Below are 23,696 nucleotides of genomic sequence, written 5' to 3' on the forward strand. Positions count from 1 at the left end.
GAAGCCGCCGTCACTGAAGCCCATTCATTCCTCCCACCACCGTCACCCCGAGCACGTGGGCGATTCCTCTCAGGGGTCGATTAGTGATGACTATGTAGCTGCCCTCCTTTTCTCACTCTCATGCATTATGTATTAAAGACAGTGCAGCATGGAGAAAACAGAGGATACGGTTTTAAGCCATAAAATGACACAGCATTAGAGGAAAACTGTTTGCTCTTATCGTTTGACGTTTATGTAACACAAGTGTCAAAAGATAAAGACTGCTATTTTCCCCCCCTTTTGGATCAATTTTCTTGAGCTGTTTTGGAAAAGTAATCCAGTTTTGCAGCTTTAAGACGATGTTGTGTTTCTCTTTAACGACATCTGTGGATGGAAATTTGAATTTCAACAGCAGAGACATAAAACCTACAAACTTTGCATCACAATAGTTTGGACTAAGAATAGCTTTGATATGGGGCATGGCATTTATCAAAGCTACACTGTAATAATTAACACAGCCATATAAAGAATCAGATCTGCTGTGGACAGGAACCAGCTCAGTATACTTGAACATACATCATTTACAGTAACATCTGGGGAGCTGATTATTCCGTTTTTTCTAGCTAACTACAGCCGATCTCAGCTTAATGGGCATAATGTACAACTGCATAAACTTTGGAGGATCAAAAATACAAATTAAACCCCCTTTTTTTAAACAAAGAGAGTGTGATCAAGCCACTGTGGTCATTACATAACATGCTAGCTTTCCCTCATTGATCCAAATGTGATTCAGCTTCTGCTCATAACTACCCTCTTTCCACTTTGTAAGTAATGACGTGGTTAAGTCAGCACTCTAAGCTAGACCATTCTCTACATGCTTTAGTTAAAAAGTGAAAATGTTTCACTAGATATAAAACAATTTTCAGCTGGTGCGGTTAATTATTCTGCTGCAGTCCAGCAGTGCATGACTTATCTTCCTCTCTGGCATTTGTTAGTCTCATCAGGTGAAAACTACCACCTCCACAGTTTTAATATGCAAATGCAACAAATCCTTTTCTTTGCCACCGGCCTCCCCCACACTTTGAAACCATTAAATATTCATGATATCTATGATTACTGCGCATTACACTCAGATGATATCTGCTAGAGAGCCTCCAGTGCAGTCTGCAGTGTTGCCTTAAATTTGTAGGTCTGTGACACTGGATTACTGGCGATGAAAGATTATTTAGACACAATGTAGCCACTTAAATCTGGAATAAACTGAGAGGCTTCATGCATGCCTGTGTATGTGTCTATAAGAGGGAGGGAATACAGCGAAAGGAGGACATATGGTGGCGATTTTAGTGAGGCCGAGTTTAGAGTTATGGTTCTCTGGGGTCCCACTTACATCTATTATTCATGTTCTCGAGTGTCTAATAGCCACTCAGTCTATGTTTGGTTACAGGCAGGTCCTTATTTTAGCTTCTTTAGACTGAATAAAGGCTGTTTAAACATTGCAGTGAGAAATGTATAACAAATGAGAGATTTAATGAGTTGTAATGGTGAGTCACAACAAAATTATTAATTTAAAAACATGGTGCTTTGACACTTTGAAATATGTGCTTATATATTAGCTACTATAGCGGTATTTAAGTGAATTTAATGCTGCTATGAAGACCTCATGATTCATATTTAAGTGCAGTAGGTTGCATGTGTTTACGGTTCATTTTTATCATAGATTCATGAGCTAGGCAACCTGCTGCAATCCATAAAAGGGCAAAATGTTGGAAGTTGTTTCTTCACATGAAGGCCACTTTAGGTCATTCGAAGTTGAAGCTTTGGACAGCGTTTTAAATTATTGATAACGTGTGTCAGTGTTTGTCTGAGGGTACAGCAGGATCCCTGATGTGGTCTCTGATACAAGAGGGTTTAAAGTAACTGCAGTGAAACTGCAGGTCTGCTGATCGAAAAGGCGGGGGGGCTGTTTTCCATATTCTTTCTGACAGTTCCCTGCTTGTTTTTCATTTTACTTTATTGTTATTAAATTATTAATATTGGTTTCAGGTACATTTTTGACACAATTGCTTGTTTCTGCTCCACAATTTAAAAATGTTTTGTTCCTGTGGTTCTGGTGAAGCAACATCACTGCTGTCTGAGTCTCTTTGTTCTGTGTAGTACTAAACTATAAGAAAACCAATGCTGATTTAAAGTATAGTTCAGTTTGATGTGTCATTTGATAGAGTATAGAGTATATACACTACTGTCAGTCATAGGTTTGTTTGTTTGTTTGACGTTTATTTTAAATATATAACCAGTATACAGTCAGTAAAAAGTCATTTAGGAAAAACCTGGAGGAACCTGGATATATGAGGGCAATCCCAAAAGTAAGATCTATTTTTTTTTTTTTTTTTAGAAATGCAAAAACTGTTTATTTTCTATAATATTTACATCATTTTAAAGGTTGAATTATTTCTTTTTCTACGTAATCATCATCATGTCAGTTGATGCATATTTGTAGGCGCTGTTCCAGTTTTACAATGCCCATGATGTCGTACCAGCTCGCCGCCATGTCCTTCAGGAAGCGTTGAACCTCATCTTTTACCTCTTCGTACTGCTGTAAACTCTCTACACCACTTACAAAACAGTTTAACGCCTTTTGCGTTCAAAAATCTAATAACTGCGCACATTTCGCCCTTGAAAACGGGAGCTCCATTTTCAACATCTGCCAACCCCAAACAAGCATCCAAGTGAAGCCGAGCAAGCTTGTTTGAGAGTGGAGGAAGCACCAATCACAACAGTGTGACGAACAGCCGTATGAACAGTTTCTCTACATCCCCACCGCTTTGGAAACCTTACTTTTGGGATTGCACTCACACTATACAGAAATAAATCAAAATACATCACAGTATTACTTTACGTTTGTTGGTTTAGTTTACATATTCGAAAAACAGTGTGAAAAGGTGTGGCTTAAAGTGTGGTTGGTAATGCAGAGTAATTTCAGTGTTTGCGCCGTAGTCTCCATAAACAGTTTATCACTTTAAAATGTGCAGCTACAGCCACGCATCCTGAATTCAGGTTCTTGTTTATGTAGAAGTTAATTTTGTCCCTATTCCATTGCTCCTTTAAACCATGGTTACAAAAAGGCTGCTGTATTGAACATTTTAACTAGTACTCTGCAGATGAGCTCTGGCTACAACTGGTTAATCAATGCTGGAGTGTCTGGCCCATTGCTAGTTAAACCTTTACACTGTTCTCAGCCAAACACAGGAATCCACACCACTCAGCCATAAAAACAGCCCACTGTTACACTACTGTGAAGAATTCCTTCATTTTTACAGCAGTTTCAGCCAGACTATGTTTGTAACATACAGTATGTAGTTTTAAATCAGATGTGAAGGTTTTTATTAGCTCACTATAGAGATGGATTGGATTTTCTATGAAAGGCAGACTTGGCCTGTCATCCCAAATGATGGAGTTTCCTTGCAAAGTTATCAAAATATCATTTTGCATTATGAGCAGAAAGAGAGGCAATAATAAGCCATAAAACCCAGAGTGAGGATTGCCATAAAGCATTTAAAAGTACTTTCTATGTGGAGATCTGTTCTGTAATTGCAATAAAATTATATCTATGTATTCTTTATGTGAACCCTTGTCTTCAGGTGTGGAGAGGAACTATAGCCAGAATGCGGTACAGACGCATGCGAGCTGCCCTCACCATCCTGCAGGCCTACCGACGCTACAAGGTCAAGTCTTACATCCGTGAGGTCAACCGTCGCTTCAAAAACGTGCGATCCATGAAGGATCATGGCAGGCACGTGAAGTGGCCCACGCCCCCCAAGGTTCTGCGCAGGTTTGAAGAGGCGCTCAAGAGCATCCATAGCAGGTACTCCACAAGAAAACATCGAGATAGATTTTTAAACAGGCCCATCATGTATGTAAGTGTGTTTCTACTCCTATAATTGGTTTATTCTAGTCTGGAATAATTGATTAGACTGCAGAGTTGTAACTTTTCCCTGTTGTTTTGTTTTCGCAAAGAAAAAACTACAAGCAAACCAGAATCCATCTTTGTAAACCATGTGAGAGCATTTAACCTACTTGTTGGCCAAATGTGTCTAGGGCTGGGTTTATAAGTAGAGGATATAGGTGAGGGCTTGGTTAATTTTATAGCTAGTTGGTACAGTTTGTTTAATCTGCACACCTAACATTTATTTTAGAGTTTGTGTACTCCCAGAATTCAAAGCATACGTGGCTATTGAGAGATCTTTAGCTCAGACTTGCAGCGTCCATGTGGCAGATCGAGGTGGGATCACATTCTCACCATAAACAAATATGAATGTTAGGAGTAAATTCTCCTTGTTATCCACTATTTCTGAATACAGCACCTTCTTCCTGTATTGACTTTTGTTGCTCCTGCCCCGAACACATCTAGCCAACAGGCAGACAGAACATTCTTATAAGGCTTATGGTTCACTTTAAGTTTGCTTTCTTTGTTTTCTCTGTGAAAAGAAACAAACCACAGGACGAAATTAAAGTTTAAAAGAGTAAATGAACTGTTAAACTTGTAGAAGCAAATATCAGCTTTTAATGATGACCAACTGTTGTTGTATTATACGTTCAGAACAGAAACAGAAGCTGAACCTTATTCAAACAAAATGTTTTTAAATTGTTCTCTTTTGAAGAAAATCGCTTTCCTAAATTGGCTGAACTAAAAGTAAATCTGACTCCAACCACAGGAGACAACACATGCCCTCCAGTGTTATTTTACATCCAGATGAGTCTTTTTGAAGCAACTTACACATGTTTCCTTCTGCCTTGGGCTCACACTGGGCATTGATTTTTCTTTCTCCATCAAAGGCTCATCACTTCCTTTCATCCCATTGTCTGTTTGTTTGCCTTTTTTCTATTTGAAGCCGGACACAGTGAGAAAATAACCCTCCTAGAGAATTATGTTGGCTGTCAGTAAATACAGTACAGTGAAGACGGGGTCGACTGCAGTCCTGCTGCAACACCCCACTGACCCGACTACAGTAACAAGGCTCTGTGCAGCATCCTTTATATAGAAAGTTCGATTTTCCTCCGTTCTAAGTTTGCTCTGTGTGTGTGTTTTTGGATGCGTTTATCTCCAGGTGGTGGGCATGGACACTGATCAAAGGCTTATCTCCAGAGGAGACCCTGCAGGTGAGGGCCAAGGTAGCCGGCCTGGAGGCCCTGAAGGGCCAGAGGGCTGATTTGGGGCTGCAACGGGCCTGGGAAGGAAACTATCTGGTGAGTAGGAGGGGTAGCATGAGTCCAGTCATGAAAAAGACATATTTTACAGAGTGAAATTGGCCATGCTAGCTTTGTTCATGCAGGCTTTGTCTCCTGCAGCTTGCATCAGCTGCTGTTTCTCTGTGGCTGAAATCCAGATCAGACGTAGTTATTGAACCTCAATGCTGTGCAGTTTGTAGCATAAAATGCTGAAAAATAGAGTACCCTGCTGGTATTAAACATGTGATTTAATTCATTCATTGTTTGCTGACTCTTCAATCAGACAATGTTTAATAATACTGCCTGCATCTGAACTTAAAACCCTGGTTTATTTTCTTTTGGATTCAGGTATTAATCAGTCTGATCATCGCTCATGACATCCTATTTCATTTCAAAGTTTCAAAGTTGTAGACCACGAACCAATAAGTGATGATATGGTGGCCTTGTCTAACTTTTATATGCACTCTATAGAGAAACCTTCCAGTTAAAAACAAAGGAAAAGTGTTTAGTCTCATTCTTTGAGCAGATTTATTAAAGAAAGTATCAAGCAAGACAAGAAACAAACAGTGTGATATGAATGGAAAATAAGCCTAAAAAGAAGGGAAGCAGTTTTACACCTCGCATTTATTTTACAGACCTCAATTACACCCGGTGGACATTAGAAGACATAAGAAGATAAGCATCTTAACAATGTAATGTTGGCTCAGCTGTTTTCCCAGTAAATAGTAATTACCATAGAGTGTGAATACTGGACTGAAGGAATGTACCCAATTAAGCCAGGGTTTTTTGTCAGTGGATGTTGTGGCTGTCTTTAGGTTAATTATATATGATTCAAACAATTTATTCATTTAAAACTCCTGCAATGAAAACATTTTCATTGTGAGATAATACGTTCATTAAACCAATAAAATGCATGCATAAATAGGATATTTATAAGCTCATCTTAACTCGGGCAGGTTGTAAATTAATTCGAGTTAAACTGGAATATTTTGATAAGTTTCTTGTGGTGTGTGTGTCTGACAGAAGCGAGACAGCCCAGACACGGCAGCATCGTTCACACTGGTCTCAAGCGATCTGCAGCGGAAAGACAAATTCATGAGAGTCCTGTTCTCCTGCAACGTACGCAAGGTAAAAGCTTTTCAGAGCAGATATCCATGACTTTACCACATGTGCACACACTCACAACACGTGTCTGTGTGTACAAAGACATAAACCCAGCTGCTGATGGCTCACAACATTTCCCTGCAGGGTGTGTAAATGTCACCGTGTTTGTGTGCACCTACTGTATCCCGTGGTGTCACTAATGAGGAGCTTTGTGTTTCCCAGATCAACCGTTTCCACAAGTCGGAGAACCGGGCTGTGCTCATCACTGACCGCCACCTGTACAAGATGGACCCCCTGAAGCAGTACAAACCCATGAAGAGCATCCCCCTCTACAACGTATGACACTCTTTGTTTTAAAGCTTCTTTTACTGTAAACAGACAAAATCAGCTCTATAGACACTGCTGTAACAGACCCTGTAGTTCAGGGGTTACATGCTGCTTATCTGCTTAGTGGAGATATCATCTTAATTTCAGGAGCAGGACCACTCCTCCTTCACGCCCCCTCCAGACTCAGGCTATAAAAGCCCCCCTTCACCAATACCTGCTGTTCTCATTTTCATGCCCCACCCTTCCCCCAATTTTCTCTCTCTTCTCCTCTCTTCCTTTCCTTCATTCACTTCTCGTTAATACATGGGGATCTGCCCGGCCCGGGAGCCGTTGCCAGTCCCCTTCGAGGCCTTCCCCCAAACCACAGCACCAGTTCACATTTCCTCATCGCCCATCGTTACCAAGGATGTGGTCCCAGCTAGTGAAATGTAACATAAAGTGTTCTCGATGTAAATTCATATTTACATCGAATTTGTTGTTAGTGTCGCAGGTGTGGGTCAGAATGAGACACTTGAGTCGTCTCTACCTGAAACATCATAAATTAAATAGAAATTCATAGAATATGCATAAATAAGTTTGTTGATTTAAACTTTAAAGTTTTGTAATTAAAAACGGTAACAGTAAAACAAATAACATTTCACATAGAAATAGTTAGCTGTGAGTAGCAGCTACTCACAGCTATGTATTCTTACACAAATGCAAAGTAAGGGGTTTTATCATAGTGGTGAAATAAATATAAAAAACTTATTTATGCTAAGCCTTTTCCTTTTAAAATACTGCTTCAGGCCTTTCAGAATTCCCCTCGTAAAACTGTCCATTTACTTTCCAACCAGCCAATTTGTCCACTGGAATTACTCTAAACTCTTTGTAGACATTTGCAACCAATGCTCGGAATCCTTTACATTATATCTTATTTAAGAAATGTTCATAAAACACTAAAAAAGAATAATAAAAAAAAAAAAAGAGGCGGCACTCGAGAAAAGGAGGTTATCATATCTTATACTTGTGGTATATGAATTGTTATTGTTATTGTTTGTTCAGAAACTATCCTGAACCTGAGCCCTGCTAAGGTACAAGGCCACAGCATCCAGGCTATGCAGCAGTTTGTTGAGATTTTATGCAACACTGCTCACTGTTGTGCTAATGTGTTTTTCCATATGAGTGTTTCTAAGTTTTACATACTCCATCCATTGTTTTCTTCTAGCTCTACTGTACTTTGGATAGTAATGACTAAACTTGCTGATCTGAGTCCTAGCTTCCTGTAGCTTTGTGATACCAGCTCCAGACGATAGATAGGTGGATCTAAACACCCTTTCTCTGATCAATATCAAACAGATATTAGACCGAATGACAGTGAGTGCGTGAGGGTTCATATGATAAGGCACGAATTTATTTATTGCTGAACCCCAGCCATGTATCTGTATAGCACCAATTTAAACTCCCAATTTACTGCAGAATTTAATATGACCTACTTATGGCCAAGTTAAATTGTTTACTACATTTAACTGAAATCATATATTGGAAATTGAAAACCTGCTTCTGTGGAATAAGAAGTATGAATTGCCTGGTGTAATTATGAAAGCAGGAATTTGAATCATTCTTCTCATGCTGTACATTAGTTTTAAACTTTATGTTTAGTATTTAGTAATGGAGTGCTGCTCAGAAGGTTTCCTGTAATTAAAGAGTCTTAGATATTTTTTTCAGTTGATTAACTGCTTGGTCTGTCAACATTGCTGTACAATGGTACGAATATTAGAAACATTTGCTCAGACTAATTGGCTTAAAATGATCATTTCAATGAGTTTAAATGATATATTTTTAACTATTGGGCAAGCAAATTCCATCAGTTGTACGTGCAAAAATGCCATTCTTTTAAACTTTCGGTCAGGTCTTTAGGGAATTTCTTCGAGTTCATCTGAATCTGCAAAAACACATCTCACATAAATCAGAATCTTATCTGAGAAACAGGGGGTGAGATTGTGACCATGTGTATTGAAGTGGTGTTATGAATCTAGCATCCCCACTTTTAAGTGGTGATTGTTATATCGATCTACTGGGTTGCCAAGTTGAAGATGTGTGTCAATAATCCAAGTTTTACAAATCATTGTAGCAACATCCCCAAGTTTATCTTCTGAAGTAGATATTTCTTGGCAAAACATTTTATTTGATTCTTTTTTTAAATTAATTTCCTTTTAAAGTTTCACATGAGTGTGGACAAACATGAATATAAAATTGGTGGCTGGTGAACAGAGATGTAATCTGATTACTTTTTTCAAGTAACGAGTAAAGTAAGGGATTACTATTGCAAAAAAGGTAATTAGATTACTGTTACTTTCCCATAAGTACGCTGCATTACTACGTTACGAAAACCATGATTTATTTATTTTTTGCGAGAGTGTCTCATGACAATGACGTAAGCGAGTGCGACGTTCGTGACAACAGCTGTGTGCAGATCAACAATGGATCATATATCGAGTGCGGGAGAGAGTATGAGCGTGCAGCATTTAAAGCGTGGAAGTACTAACCTTACTTTGAGTTTGATTCCATAAAAAGTGACAAAAACATTAGCGTCCGCTGCTCACTGCGTGGGAAGAAAACTTCTTTTTACAGTGAAAAAACCCCTGAACTTCCGAGCAAGCCCCGAGTGCGCAGATTCTTCAACTGACCGCTGCAGCACACCTGCACCAGGGCAAACCTCCGCTTGCTATGCAGGTGAAAATAGAGCAACAGGACTGCTGAGTCTTTGATTTTATTTATTTTCTGCTGTGTTTTACTTGCATGTATTTGTATTTGAAAGAGTGAGTGTAAACACAAAAAATATTTTATTGTATGTGCTGGAATGTGCAGAAAATAGGTTTAAACATTAAACTAATTTCTTCAAGTCAGAGAATGGTGCATATAATTTAATTTTTGCTTGATGAATAAAGTTAAAAGATTAAAACTGATAAAACAAGTTTAAAAAAAAGAGACTTTTCCATTTGATTACATTTTGTATGATGGATTATGCAGAAAAAGTAGAATAGGGCTTTATTACCTATTCAGGTTGTAAATCGTGTTTTTAAAAAGTAACGAAGTAATTAATTACTTTTGAAAATAAGTAATCAGTAAAGTAGCAGGATTACTTTTTGGGGGAAATAATCAGTAATTAGTTACTGATTACTTTTTTCAAGTAACTTGACCAACACTGCTGGTGAAGCATCCACCACGAACCCTCCTAACTGATGTCCTGCTGTATGTTAGAACCAGCAAACAACAAACAGAAAGAGGAAGCAGTGTGAGTGGCTTCCTGAATCTGGTGACAGTATTGATTTCCCACCAGCCTGTTATCCTCTGGCAATGTGTCAATATGCAAAAATTCTCATTCAGCTTTGCAGTTGGCTGGTTTTAATTCACGTTCTCACTGTGATAGGTTCATTAATGCTGCTGCATGCACGTAGCACAGGAGGCTGTTTCCATGGTAAATGTGTCCTGTATGATTCATGCTGCCATTTATTACAGCCAAAACTAGCATCATTTAAGGTTAACTGCTGCTATTGTTATAACAGCTTATTATTATTATAAGGTCAGTAAATGTTTTGATCCTGTTTCAGTTTGTCCTTGTAAGCTTCTAAACTGATTATTATACTAGTCTCTGCCCGTAACTGGCATGCTCGAAAGTTGGCGTATTTGCTTTCTTGCTGCAAGTTAGATTAGCCGTGTGCATTTTTGCATTTGGGGTTCTTGACAAGCTGTGCATTAACTTGGTGTTTATGCTGACCCTAGCAGTTTCTAAGCTGCACACTTCTCATTTTAACATCTCTCACTGTTTCGTCTTCATGTTTAAAATCTGTCATTTAATGTCCAAAGCCTCCAGCTGTTTAGTTTAATTTGTGTTCACTTCATAGCAAATGAGATATTTGGCATTCCTCATTAGTTGAGGAATGTCTGCTTTTGGAAGTCGATCAGGTAAAATAATGATGGTCATGATTTTACTGATATTATCAAACCTGGCTGTCGCTAATACAAGCATGCTCCAAAATAACTGCTGGACTATCCCTGAGATAAATTTAAGCTCTGGGTGCCATCGCAGTCCTAGAAAAAAAGTCTGACCACTTGACCGCAGCATCTCTGGCCACTTACGCTGGGCTTACAACAGCAGTCTTTATTTAAACGAATGAACAGAGAGCTAAAACTTTATATCACTGCTCATGTGGGTGTCAATTATACTTGCACAGTAGTTCATGTGTTTTTACTACGATAACAGGCCGACCACCACTCAGGTGAAACTCTTGAGATATAAAAGTTCAATCTCACAGAGCATGTATAAACTATATATTATATATTTGAAAGTAGAATTTCTTTCTTTTAAACTTTAATGAACATGTTACACAAACTTTTGGCATTTCCGTTTTGGCCATCAAGTGCTCTGCTGCGGTAAAATGGCACAAACGTTGCTTGTGCTCTGCTTTTGCACCTCTGACCTTCGAGGCGAGGCAAAAATGATATAGAAAGTGAAGGTGTAACGCATTAATCTCCAAGGCACATACGCCCCTGTCGTGTGGAAGAAATGAGTGAGATATGAGGCTGCTGTGCACTGACAGCTATGACAAGAAACCCCAGCATTGAATCTGACAAAGTGACAAGTGGGAATTAGAGAGCTTGTAGATGGACACCCAAATCCGGCATCGCTGCATCTGGAAGTGAAATTGGGAGATTGAGTTGAGACAGATGGTGGCAGACAGAGAGAGCAGCATGAGTTAAGGGGATTTTTAGTTATTGTTCATTCAGAGAGAGTGACACACACATATGCATATGCACATCCTGAATTGATGTACGAGGCATACAGAGAGCCATCAGTGCACAGGGAATGGTTTGTAGCATTCAAACATTGACAGTAACACAATGGGAGTAGTTCAGTATACGCAAAGCTCTACATGCAAACTGTATTTGGAGGGAAACGTGAGGACAGAGACATTCTGACAGCTCGTCTTTTTTCAGATTTGATCTAAAATATAAAAAATTAGTGGTGTTCTGAAATCGTACATTCAGTAATATTGTGCATTTTTGTTATTAGGTTGGGCTCTTTTGCAAATACTCCCAACAGACGGCTGTTTACTGGAAATGATTACAGTGCCAAGCTTTTTAATGAAGTCATCGGCATTCACAAATTAGTGTCTGTACAACAGGAGGTACACTTTTATTGTAAAAGATCCACAACTGTGCTTATAAAAAGTCCAGACTTCATTTAAATTCGGCTGACCACCTGTTCAAAATCATCTCTTTCCTGCAGACACGTTACAAGTGCTTGTACGTACACCGCATCAATTTCTTCCTTGACTTTAAATTTTCCTGAGAGCAAACATCATCTTCTGTATCACTGCTGATGAGCGCTGGGTTATCAGGCAACAACACAGGGACCACACAGCAATTTTCAGGGGAGGAAAGTGCAGAGTTCATGGTGATGCAACCAGACGCATGGTTCTCATTTATTTTTCCAACATTTACAGCTTTGTGCTGCCTGAATTCCCAGCCCAGGGTCACACTGTACAAATTGACATTGTGTGCCCTCTCACAGCACACTGAAGAGACAGGAGATTTTTCTTCACCACCTGCAACTGGCTTCCTGTAATTTTGTCCTCTTCAAACTGAAATTGAAGTTGCAGGATGGACATTTTTGCACAGAATAGGAGATTTAACACATCACTGATGCACAAATGCAAGTGATCAGAACAGAATTTCCATGGTGTGATCTAAAAATGGCAGCAACTGAAGGTCCACATGTGCACAAAGAAACTGCCTTTAAGTGGAGATAGAAGCAAATTTAAATAAAAACATCTTGCTCTAAACCAATAAATGCACAAACGCATAACACGGTCTTTAGGTGTCGAACTTTCATTCATCTTTTTTTTTTTAATCGTTACATCACTGTCCCAGTGTGTACATAACATACAAGACCTTTATGTAATAAATGTCAGACTGCAAGGGTGAGTGAATTGGTGAAGGTGAAAAAGTGCAAGAGCTGAAGGAAAGGTGGGTGAGGAGGAGCGGATAGAGATGTGGGCAGACAGCCACAGCAGCGTGACTTGGTGCTATTGATCAGACAAGGTCAAACAGAGGGGAGAGCAGTTAGCTCATTGTTGATTAGCAGTGATAGGCTAACACCACAGCATCCCCTTGGCTGCCCTATTCTGTGTATTTACTGCTGCTCCTGCAGGGCAGCTAAAAGGAAAGACTGGGCTGATAGATGGCCAAAACTGTAGTGAAGAGCCAACAGCTGTCTGCCAGAGGATTTATATGCCAATTAATGCTGTGAGATCATTGGCTTGTTATCGTTCATTGAAATTAAACAAAATAACGTTGAAGAAAGGGGTGAAATACCGATTCTGAATCGGTGGCTCGCGTTGCTTCTGTTCGCAATCTTTTTTTTTTTGTCTTTTTTTTTTTTCATTCTTTTTTACCTCGTCTTCTTCCTCCCCCCCATTTCCTATCTAGTGCTGACTTTCCCCTCTCTCTTCTCTCTCCCGCCGTTGTTGTCATGCCAACTTCCCAGGAGACGGTGTTGTCATGGATACCGAGCGGCAGGGCAGATCAGCTGATGTCTGGTGTCATTCAGGCATGTGCACAAATCGGCCTCCTGTATGTGCGCTCGTTCCCTCCCTTCTTTGCAGTGAGCTCCCGCTCTCCTCATACCTCTCAACCAAACACAAACTAGAGCTGCAGTGTGACCACATATACTTTATTTACACACTCAGTTCAATAGTCTACATAGGGCTGTGTAGTGCGTGGTGTTTTTCTTGACCAGTTGTCTCCAATAACTCAAAAGCATTGAACACAAGAAGTGCCAGCTTATGCACTCCCAAGATCAGGATATGATGAAAAATAAATTGCAATAATACTGTAAATTTGTGCATCTGCAGTTTGAATGCCCTTGCATTTTTGCAACATGGATGGCTATGGAGCTTAAGTTATTATATTCATTTAATCACAGAGCACCCACCCTTTCCATCGTAATTGGGCTTCTGGGATGTGTTATATAACCAATTATTTGATCCCCAAAGAATAAACTGGGAAAACCTGCTGTTCACATTTTGTCCTCTTGACATCCGTGGACCAATGAATGTCAGACCTGAGGGCACACAATTAAGACCTTTGTGATTTTGTCCAGGGATTTGCTCAGAAGATACATCCAGTCATATTCGCCAAATGGGCAAAGCAAGCAATTCTTTTTAATTTGTTAATTGTGTATTTCTGTTTTTTAAAAAAAAGCATATTAACAAGAATCCTGAGTACAAAACCTCATTTGGCTTTTTATATTAATGTCTGATAGTAATGTTTGACAGAGAAAGTCATTTTCCAAAACAGTTGTTTTGGTTTTATATTTATTTATATATATATATATATATATATATATATATATATCTCAAGTTTTCAGAAACATCTATAACATGAAGTGTAAGAGTGATGGTTCCACTCACAGTTTCACATTTCTTGCAATATTCCATATCCTAAAGATAATCGGTTATTATTAACAAACAAGACAACAAAGAGGAGAACATGAAATATTATGAAATAACTGGGATTCATCACATCTTTAAAAAGGCTCAAAAGTTGTACAGTCGTGTAGTCTACATAACAACTGCACTGAAAATCCTACAGTGTAATCGTCAATGCAGATCCAGAGCGTGTAGCGCCCAAATTGGAGGGCAGGACTAAAATATGTCCACATCTCCAAGTTTTGTTAAATATGTAACGGGATGACAGACGAGTCATTGAGCAGATGGCGGGGCAGATGAATGGCTCTAACAGATTCCATATTCTGGTTAAACTGATTTGGGGGAATCAAGACAGAGGAAAAAAATGAGACAAGGAAGCGAATCTGAATGTATCATTACCCAACTCATTAGAACACCGACTGTCGTTCCAATCAATTAAGCCTTTAATATAAATGTAAATGTAATCGGCTCTTTGTAATTAACTGTGGGTGGATTGCTATACAGAGAGGCATGGCTTTAGGCTTTAATTCACGGTGATTACGTGAAGTGTTTGTTTCTGAAATCACAGGCATCGCGTTGAGGCTAAATAAGCTAGCTGGTTGATTTGCCACCGGTCAAAACCTGTCTCTGCTTGTCTGCCTGTGATGGGGAGTTTGTCTCGGCATTGCTCTCTGGTGATGGTTATTAGTGTAGCTGACTGGCTGCCCTCTGGCTATTTCCTCAACATTCACTGCCTTCAGTTCAACTTGGAAAGACAAAGAAAAATGGCTAAAACCCTAGGGGAGATGACAAAGGAGACAAAGGAAAACGAGGCTAAATAGAGGGTGGATATAGGATAAAGGGAAAAGTAATGGGAAGTTAATGAGAAATGAAGCTCAGGTCTTCTTTTTTCTCCTGAGAAGTGTTTATCTGTAAATATATTGGATTCTTCCTGCAGCTTTGTAGACCTGTGAAGCAGACAATCCAGCTGAAAAACAGAGTCTCCTTTTAACCCAGCTGCTTTAGTTCGGGGGGCTCTAATTGGAAAAATTAGACTCGCCCTTTGGGAGGCTAATCTATAAAGCATTACTCCAGATGCTGATGACGTTCTCCACCAGAAGAAATCCCGTACACCAGTTGACACCAGAGACTGATACTGACTGATATTTGTCCGAGTAATTCATCACATCTTGTCGATAAATCACCAATTTGCCTTAGTGTAATAGTAATGATCTTTTCTTATTTATTCTGAGAAAATTCAAAAAGGGGTTTTTCATGATTCAAACAGAGTATTTCTTTTCTTTTCTTCCATATACCATATAACCCTGTATATGCATCCTTTTGGGGGACACATAAAAACAGGAACAAGCAGCAATATTTTGTACAATCCTATCATAAATGAAAAGTAAGGCGGGAAAGTATGTTTAGCCTACACAATTTCTGCTAGAAGATCGAGCGGCTAATAGTTTCCTTTAAAATGAAGAAAACACAATGTTTAACCCCTTAGCAGTCGGACGTACCGCCCACGGGACATTGGATGGTTTAGGGGACTAATTGGACTGCTAAGGGGTTAAAGAATAAAAGTACATGCCCAGCCTTGTCCCACTGTTGAAATTAACAGGATAAAGACGTGCATATTGGAAAAAAACAAGACTAATGGAAGAAGATCATTAACATATACTGGCCTCTTCCTCAGACAGTTTGCTTCATATTGATATGATGACATCACACAGTTTCTGCAGATTTGTTGGCGAAACATCCACCATGCGAATCTCCCATTCAAACACTCTCTGGGACTGAGGTCTGGTGACTGATAGGCAGATTTGAGTGGGTTAAACTTGCTGTTCAAGAAACCAGTTTTAGATCATGGATGGAAGCGGCCATCAAAGTAGGGCTGCAACAAACAATTATTTTGATAGTCGACTAGTCACTGATTATTTTTGCGATTAGTCGACTAATCATTTCAAGCATCCATTGGACAGAAAATGTACAGCTTATTGCACCCGCAGCATCTGCTCTTATATAACTATCATTAGCTTACAGCTTTAAGTGTTTAAGGTATGTGCTAACTAAAAATAAAGGCAAGATGATAGTTTATTAAATTTTAATGAAATTTGCAGATTGTTTTGGTGAAGTTTAATAAACTCAGCCATCTGCTCCTTGCTATCTAAAATATAACAGCCAAACAATAACATTTTTAAGTTATCTAAGTGACTTATATATCATGTTTAACCTGAGTAACGAAAAACTGCGGTGGGTTTGAAAACAATTTGCCGGGAGTCCGGTGTTCTCACGGGCTCTAGTGAGCCTAGCCCCCGGCTAGCTATCGAGCTGGTGGGTAACAGACGTCTCCGAAAACGTCGGAGCGCTTTTGAAAATATGTGATGTCTTGATAAACTGAGCAGATATTTGAAGTTTACACAGCTACATTCTCGCCTGAAAATATGTTAAACGTTTATTTTGTGACCCAGAAAGAATAATAATAATAATATTAAAACTAACTAGCTGCCGCCATGTTGGAAACTGCGCTGGGCTGCGCTATGAATTCTGGGACATAGCTTCTTCTTCTCCAGGGTTTAACGGCAGCTGGCATCCTTGTACATGCAGTGCTGCCATCTTCTGTTTCAGACCGTTATTACACTCTTAAATCCTACTACTTATTCCTGCGTCTTTGGGGATCTTACAAAGCTTCAAACGACATGATAATCGATGTAATCGTGACTAGTCGACTAATCGTGGCAGCCCTACATCAAAGGATGAGTACACAGTGATCATAACACAATAGATATGGTCGTTAACAATATTCAGACTGTGGCGTTTAATTAATGCTAAGGGGCACAAAATGTACCGAGGAAATATCCCCCACACCATTACACCTCCACCACCAGCCTGAACTGTTGATAAAAGGGAAGATATTTTCAGTTTCTTACACAAAATGAGGCAGAAATTGAGACCTTTCGTTCTGCCTTTCTGTCAGCTCAAAGCAGTCCAGCCATTTTTTTTCTGGCATCAGTAGGACATTTTCTCTGTAAACCCTGGAGATGGTTGTGTGGGAAAATCCCTGCCCATCTGGCATCAACGATCATGATAAAACACCTTTCTTTCCATTCTGATGATCACTTTGAACTTCAACAGGTCATCCTGAAAAGCCTAAACACGTTCAGCTGCTGCTGTGTGATTGGCTGACTACATTAATGTGTTATGAGCCATTAAACAGGTGTACCTAGTAAAGTGGCAGGTGAGTGTAAGTAATTATTGTACTGACCAGTCCAAATCCTTCAGCTCTCTTCACTTTACTTCTTGGTGAAGCAAGCTGTGGTGAAACCAAATTACTCCACTGATTTTCACATGCAACTGCAACACTGTAACAGTGCAGAGTGTTTGTTTGTGTATTTCTCTGTCTGTTTTATGTACATGTTTATCTGTGTTTAACTGCGTGTGTCCTTTCTCTCTCTATTTGTGTATCTCAGGTGACAGGGCTGAGCGTGTCCCCCGGGAAGGACCAGCTGGTTGTGTTCCACACCAAGGACAGCAGGGATCTCGTGGTGTGCCTGCAGGGTATGGTGCCTGCCAATGAGAGCCGCATCGGGGAGCTAGTTGGCACCCTGCTTAGCCATTTCAAGAGGTAAGCAGTGAGGGAAACAAGTAGTAGTCAGAGGAAGGGCAACAGGCACTGGTGAAAGCAGAGTCACCTGTTTATGTGCCTAAATATGATATGTTAAAATGTCCTGAAAAATGTTAGCTGTTCTGATTTAAAGACTTGTAGGTGACACGAGGTGAAGGTAGCTCATTTCTTCTATTTACTGTGTAGAGAAAACTGCTTCCAGTTAATAATCAGCATATTGTCCCCACTTAAACCTTGTGCGGCTCTCATTTGAGGTAATTTCCTGCATAGCTGCAGGAGCAACGTGCTTCCTAAATTGAGAAAATAATAAAATTGGCTCAATTGAATTTCTAGAACATTATGTCAAATCCAGTCACACTGGCTCATATGTGTGGTACTGGCTGATGTGACCTGTGGTTGCAGGATTATGAGGCAGTTAGACGACGCAGCAGCAGCTGTCCCCACTTAAACCCTAATGTTCACTTAATAAGGACTCAGAGCACGCTTCAGGACAGGATATTAATTCGTACATCATTTGTTGTTTTCCTGTTTAGCTGAGAAAGGCAGATGGATAATTGGGATAAAATGTTTGTTAATTCTTTCTAAAGCTATTGTTTCGTTTCTACGTGGTTTTGTGTCCGCTTTAGGTCAAAAATGTGAAATGAACAAAAGTCAGTATGGATGCGCCAATCAGATATTTTGATAGGACATCAGGCTAATCCTGATTAAAAAGCTGGATTGGTTCTTGCTGACAGCTGTCCAGTCTGTTCAGTTTAATTCTCGGTTGGTCTCTGTTCACTACGCCACGCGTCAGCATCATTGCATTGCTGAGGGAAAGATGTAACGTACGTAACATGGAGGAATCTTATCAGTTATGAGATATTTCACTTTTTTTGTAAATCTTCAGTTTTTTAACTTGACTGCAATCTCTGATCCAGTGAGCTGACATTACTGAGGAAGAACTACGCTATTTTAGATTTATGTGCCATTTCAATGTTATTTCGCTTCACCTGTCTCTTGTATGCAAGGATGTTCATTCACAGTGAGACTGGGAGCAGGGAAAAGACAAACGCAGTAAAGACACACTAATGTGAAATGAAACTACTGTGCAAATGCAAACCCTGTTCTGAAAAAGTTGGGTTCTTTAAAATGGAAATAAAAATAGAATGCTCATCTAATAAATCTAATTTTATTCACATCGGAGGACATAGAAAACATATCAAATGTTTAAAATGAAGAAAAATATTGACTCATTTCAAATTTGATGACAGCAGCATGGGAGAGGACCGTGTTTATCACTGTAGTATCTTCTCTTCTTTAATAACAACCTGTAAACATCTGGGAACTGAGGGGACCAGCTGAAGGATTTTTGGAGAGGATTGTGGACTGCAGACAGGGCAGTTAAGCACCCACACTCTTCTACTGTGAAGCCATGCTGCTGTAATAGATGCAGTATGTAGTTTGCTTAAATGCAGGCTTTGCTTAAATATGCAAAGCCTTTCCTGAACAAGTCATCGTCAGGATGGGAGCACACGTTCCTTTAAAACCTGTAGATAATGTACCCCCATACCATCAGACATGTTGGCTTTTTAGTAAACTTTGATAGAAACCTGCTCCTCTTTAATCCAAAGGTTGCATGTCCATGTTTTTGAAAAAGACTTTTGGCCCAGAGAAGATGTGTTTTTGGATCGTGTTCACTTATGGCTTCTACTTCTTTAATACAGCTTTAACCTGCATTTTTGGTTGATTCTCTGAACTGTGAGTTCTGGAAGTGTTCCTGAGCCCACGCAGTGGTTGTTCTTTGAATACTCATGCATATTTTTAATGCAGTGCCACCTGAGGGCCAAAAGATCTCAGGCATCAGAGATCTTCAGGCCCTTTCAAACTAAAAATCTAAAGCTTTTGAAGATATTGTGTACTGTAGATAAAATCTGGGCCAAATTAAATATGTGGATCTATCCACTGTGGGGACCCCTTGCAAATAATCGAGCAGCTGAATGAGGTTATAAAAATTTCTTTAGTTCAGTAAATCTATATTTATTTGTTAAAATTTTTTGATAAAGTTACACAAAACGATTTCCCATCTGTTCTTCACAGTGAGAAATATACTGTAGCTTGTTTTAGAAGCAGGCATCCAGTTAGGTCTGGGCATCTTTATTATTCAATCTTTTCAATTTGTTTCACCAGAAAGAAAGTTTTTTTTTTTTACCTTCTAAACTTAAAACAAATATAGTGGAGAAATTCCATGTATCCATCTTCTTCTGCTTATTCAGTTCAGGGTTGTGGGACTTGGGAAAAATTGTGTTTTTAAATTCAGTTGACTGGTAATCATAGATTTTTGTTTGTTTTTTCAGCCCAATAGTGTCACCAAAGTCTACAGCTGTGGACATCAGACATGCAGGTCCATCTTTTATTGACGGCATAAAAAAGTTTAACTTCGCTGTGTGAAACGTGGTGTGGATCAGAAAATGGACAAAAACAGTCAGAGTGTGTCTAAACGTGCAGTTCTTCTATAATTGCTGTTTTGTGCTCCACCTGCAGTATTACGTATTGAAGTTAGGGAAAATTTCATCATGTCTTCAAATATAAATAAAACATTTTATCCACATCCAGTCGTCAGTCCAACAACTGGCGTATTTATTGAGGGGAGGTGTGTGAACAGTCCTCTTTCATCCAAGCAGCACACACTCGCTGGTTATGGAAAAGATTACAAAGTCATCTATATGGGATTATTTTTTTAAACGGACAAAACCAGCTGCCCAGGGACTTGGCTGCAGCATTCAGATAAAAGATGCATCAAGCAAAGAAAACCACTAAGGAGATTGCTAAAACCGGCCTCTTCTTCTATATCTTCTTTTGCTTCTTCTGGCTTCTCCCTTTAGGGGTTACCACAATGGATCATCTGCCTCCATCTCTTCCTACCCTAGCAACCTCTTCTGTCAGACCAGCCCTCTGCATGTCCTCTTTCACTTCATCTATCCTTCTCTGTTATCTTCCTCTTTTCCTCCTGCCTGGCAGCTCCATCTCCAACATCCTTTGTCCAGTCTAGTCACTATTCCTCCTCTGTACATGTCCAAACCTCAGCCACCAGCCTTGCCCCTCTAACTTTGTCTCTAAACTGCTCAACCTGAGCTGTCCCTCTGCTATACTCATTAATAATCTTGTCCATTCTGGTCTGAACAAAACTCTTAGCCTCTTCACCTCTGCCACCTCCAGCTCCACCTCCTGTCTTTTTGTCAGTACTATAGTTTCCAAACCATACATCATAGCGGGTCTCACTATCATCTTGTGATGTTACACATCACCCCTGATGCTCGTCTCATACTACAATACATACTGTCTTAACCCGGCTTCTACAACTCCCTATAAGCTTTTTCCTCTGCCTTTGCAACCTCTCTGTCTGCTGTATGCTTTGCTTCCCAGTGCTCCTTCTATTTACCTAGAAAACAGAAGCTTTTTTTCCTTCTTCTTGTGTTTGCTAGTGCGCACAAAGATTGGACACTGAAGCACTGGCTAAAGGTCATGTGGTCTGAGTCTAGATTTCAATTATTCCACAGTGGTGCAGAAAAGAGGTACATGAAGTTTATCAGTCATCCACGTCATCGTAGTTTAAGGATTTTGGAAAGAAAAGCATCTGGACTTCTTTAAATCTGATGGTAAGGTGGGGCTAGGCTTCACAGTGGGTTCACCTGAAACCTTGGCTGATTGTGACCCACACCCGTTTTCACACCTTGGCTCGTGTGACTAGGTAGAGGATCCATAGGGGGTCCATTACTATCTTGGGGACACCCGCATAGGGCTTAAAATCTGTGACTCTCCACCGGTTGCTCTTAGAATTGATGAAGCTTCTCGGATAAGAGGTGAAACGTCTTCAAAGAAACTTAAAGAAGTCCAGACGCTTTTCTTTCCAAGCTCCTTAGACCACATGAAGTGATGCACCCATCGTGTCTAGTGTGGGTGCTGATCTGATCTGCTCAAGATTCAGTTGGGACACAACAAGATTCAGCAATGTTGTGTCCCCAAAACTGTGGTCAGCAGACTACCCGAATATACGTAATGAGCTGGAAACGACATGGAAATATTCCAGGATTCAGTGAAAGCGTGTTGAGTGTGAGAAATAATCTTGACGCTCGCCGCAAACCTCAACTTCAATCAGCGTCGGTGGGATGTGTGCCGCTTTATGCAGCGGTTTGACTTTCCCAACATCGATACAAGATCTCAGTGAAAAATTAATCCAACTCTGGATGGAAATCAATATGGTGACATGAGCTTGGCATAAGCTTATTGAAACAATGTATGTGTGCCATCATCGGCGCTAAAGAGGGTCGAGTGAACTATTACAGTGTTTTTTTTTATTTTTTTGTTTTTTAGTTGCTTGGCAGTGTGTTTAGTATTTTCACATGAGTTGAACTTTGCGTTTTCATGGTAGAAGAAGATGTCAATGTCTAAGCTATGCAAATCCAAAATAAATGACTCAGTCTTAAAATAAACTCAGTAAGCTGCTAAATGACTGCTTAAGATCAAACCAGTGACACAATGTAGTTTGTTGATAGCTGACCTTTTCGTTAATTTGATGTACCCATACATTAATGTTTTGATAAGGCGTGTTTTTAAGTCACTGACACTGATTATTATTATTCCTGACCCGTCTACAGTATAGTCTGCTACATGCATTGAGTTCTCTGTTCATGTTTGTGTCTCATTGTGTCTGTGGTTGTAAGAGAGAGACAGGGCGGTGCATATAGTATTGCTTGCAGACAGATGTGCCTGCATCTGCTCATCTTGGTGTTTAATGTGTTTGCAGCGTTGCCTGTGTGTGCGTCCTTCATCATTGCCGTTTGATGGTGTTACCTTGTTCCATTGTGGAGCCCATTTCCCCGTAGGTGTCGGGCTGTTAAGAACCTCCAGTGGGCCTCGCGTAATGACCCTGTATGTGCTTCACATTCAGGCTCATCCATCATTGTGAAACAGTGACAGAACAAAGGGAACACCAGCATGTGCAAATAATGTGTACGTGTTCGTGATTGTGCCTTTGTTCTTAGTAGATTTGTGTGTTGTGTTTGTGGAGGATTTCCCGAGAAGCAGTGTACATGCGATTGCGCTCATGCTTGTGTACTGTAGGATCTTCTGCATCCAGTGTCCTGCTGCTGCAGCTCCCTGTAGATGCGGCTTTAACCTTTATCTCTCCTTCAGCATGCTGCACAGTGGTCCATAACAGCATACTGGAAGAAGGGCAGCTTAAATCAGCAACAAAGCAACACTTTATCCTCCTCAAAGTGACATCGAGGCCAAAACAGAATGACACCGCCAAAGGGAATAAATCCTCTTCTGTCATGGCTGTAGTCGGATACTTGAGTTTCCGTGTGGTGCCATTTCTTTTTGACAGTTTGCAAATCTGCTTGACATTAATCTGTTTGATATTTTCTGTTATTATTTATTTATTTATTTATTTTGCTGAGAAATGAAAGTATTTTTCATAGTGTCAAGCACAAACTTATCAATACCAAGTTCCTTCAAGCTGGAGTGATTCAGAGATTTCGACTCCGCATACATAAGAAGATAACCCTCTTCCTCTTATCGGCCGTGATGCACCACTTGTCTGAAGAAATTCCAAAATATTTCAGTCTTATTTTGCATAAAAAGGAGGAGGAGGGATTAGATTCCCTTGCCTCCAGCCTTTCTTCTTTCTTTCTTCCTCTGCGTATCCTTTTTTGCTCTTCTTTCTTCTTCCTATTTTTGACTATCCCTATTGTCCTGATCTCAGTCTCTCCTGAACCCCTTAGGCCCCCCCTCCACTTGCTCATCTCTCTCTCTCTCTCTGACTCTTTCTCAATCTTTCCTTTTTCCTCCTCTGGCTCCCCCCCTTCTTCATTTCTGGAGAAGAGGCAATGAAATATTTAAGGCTGTGCTGCTGTTGAGGCCTATATTTAGACAAGACAGAGCCACCCCCTTTTTTCTCTGTCTTTCCCTTGTGTGCGTGTGTGCTCCTGTGTGTGTGTGTGTGT

At 40.0% G+C, this 23,696-nt stretch overlaps 1 protein-coding gene across 1 annotated transcript in view; it reads left to right on the forward strand.

Annotated features, from left to right (window-relative positions):
* Nucleotides 1-23,696, forward strand: part of myo1d (myosin 1D) — a 113,768-nt gene that overhangs the window by 63,503 nt on the left and 26,569 nt on the right. Inside the window, exons 17-21 of the mRNA XM_013908949.1 lie at nucleotides 3,618-3,841; nucleotides 5,085-5,223; nucleotides 6,229-6,333; nucleotides 6,532-6,645; nucleotides 17,558-17,712. Of these exons, the coding sequence (XP_013764403.1) occupies nucleotides 3,618-3,841; nucleotides 5,085-5,223; nucleotides 6,229-6,333; nucleotides 6,532-6,645; nucleotides 17,558-17,712 (737 nt within the window). The remainder of the gene's footprint in view (nucleotides 1-3,617; nucleotides 3,842-5,084; nucleotides 5,224-6,228; nucleotides 6,334-6,531; nucleotides 6,646-17,557; nucleotides 17,713-23,696) is intronic.

This window comes from Pundamilia nyererei, unplaced genomic scaffold, assembly GCF_000239375.1.
Source record: "Pundamilia nyererei isolate P.nyererei 1_Seehausen unplaced genomic scaffold, PunNye1.0 scaffold00017, whole genome shotgun sequence".
NCBI classification, from domain to species: Eukaryota; Metazoa; Chordata; class Actinopteri; order Cichliformes; family Cichlidae; genus Pundamilia; species Pundamilia nyererei.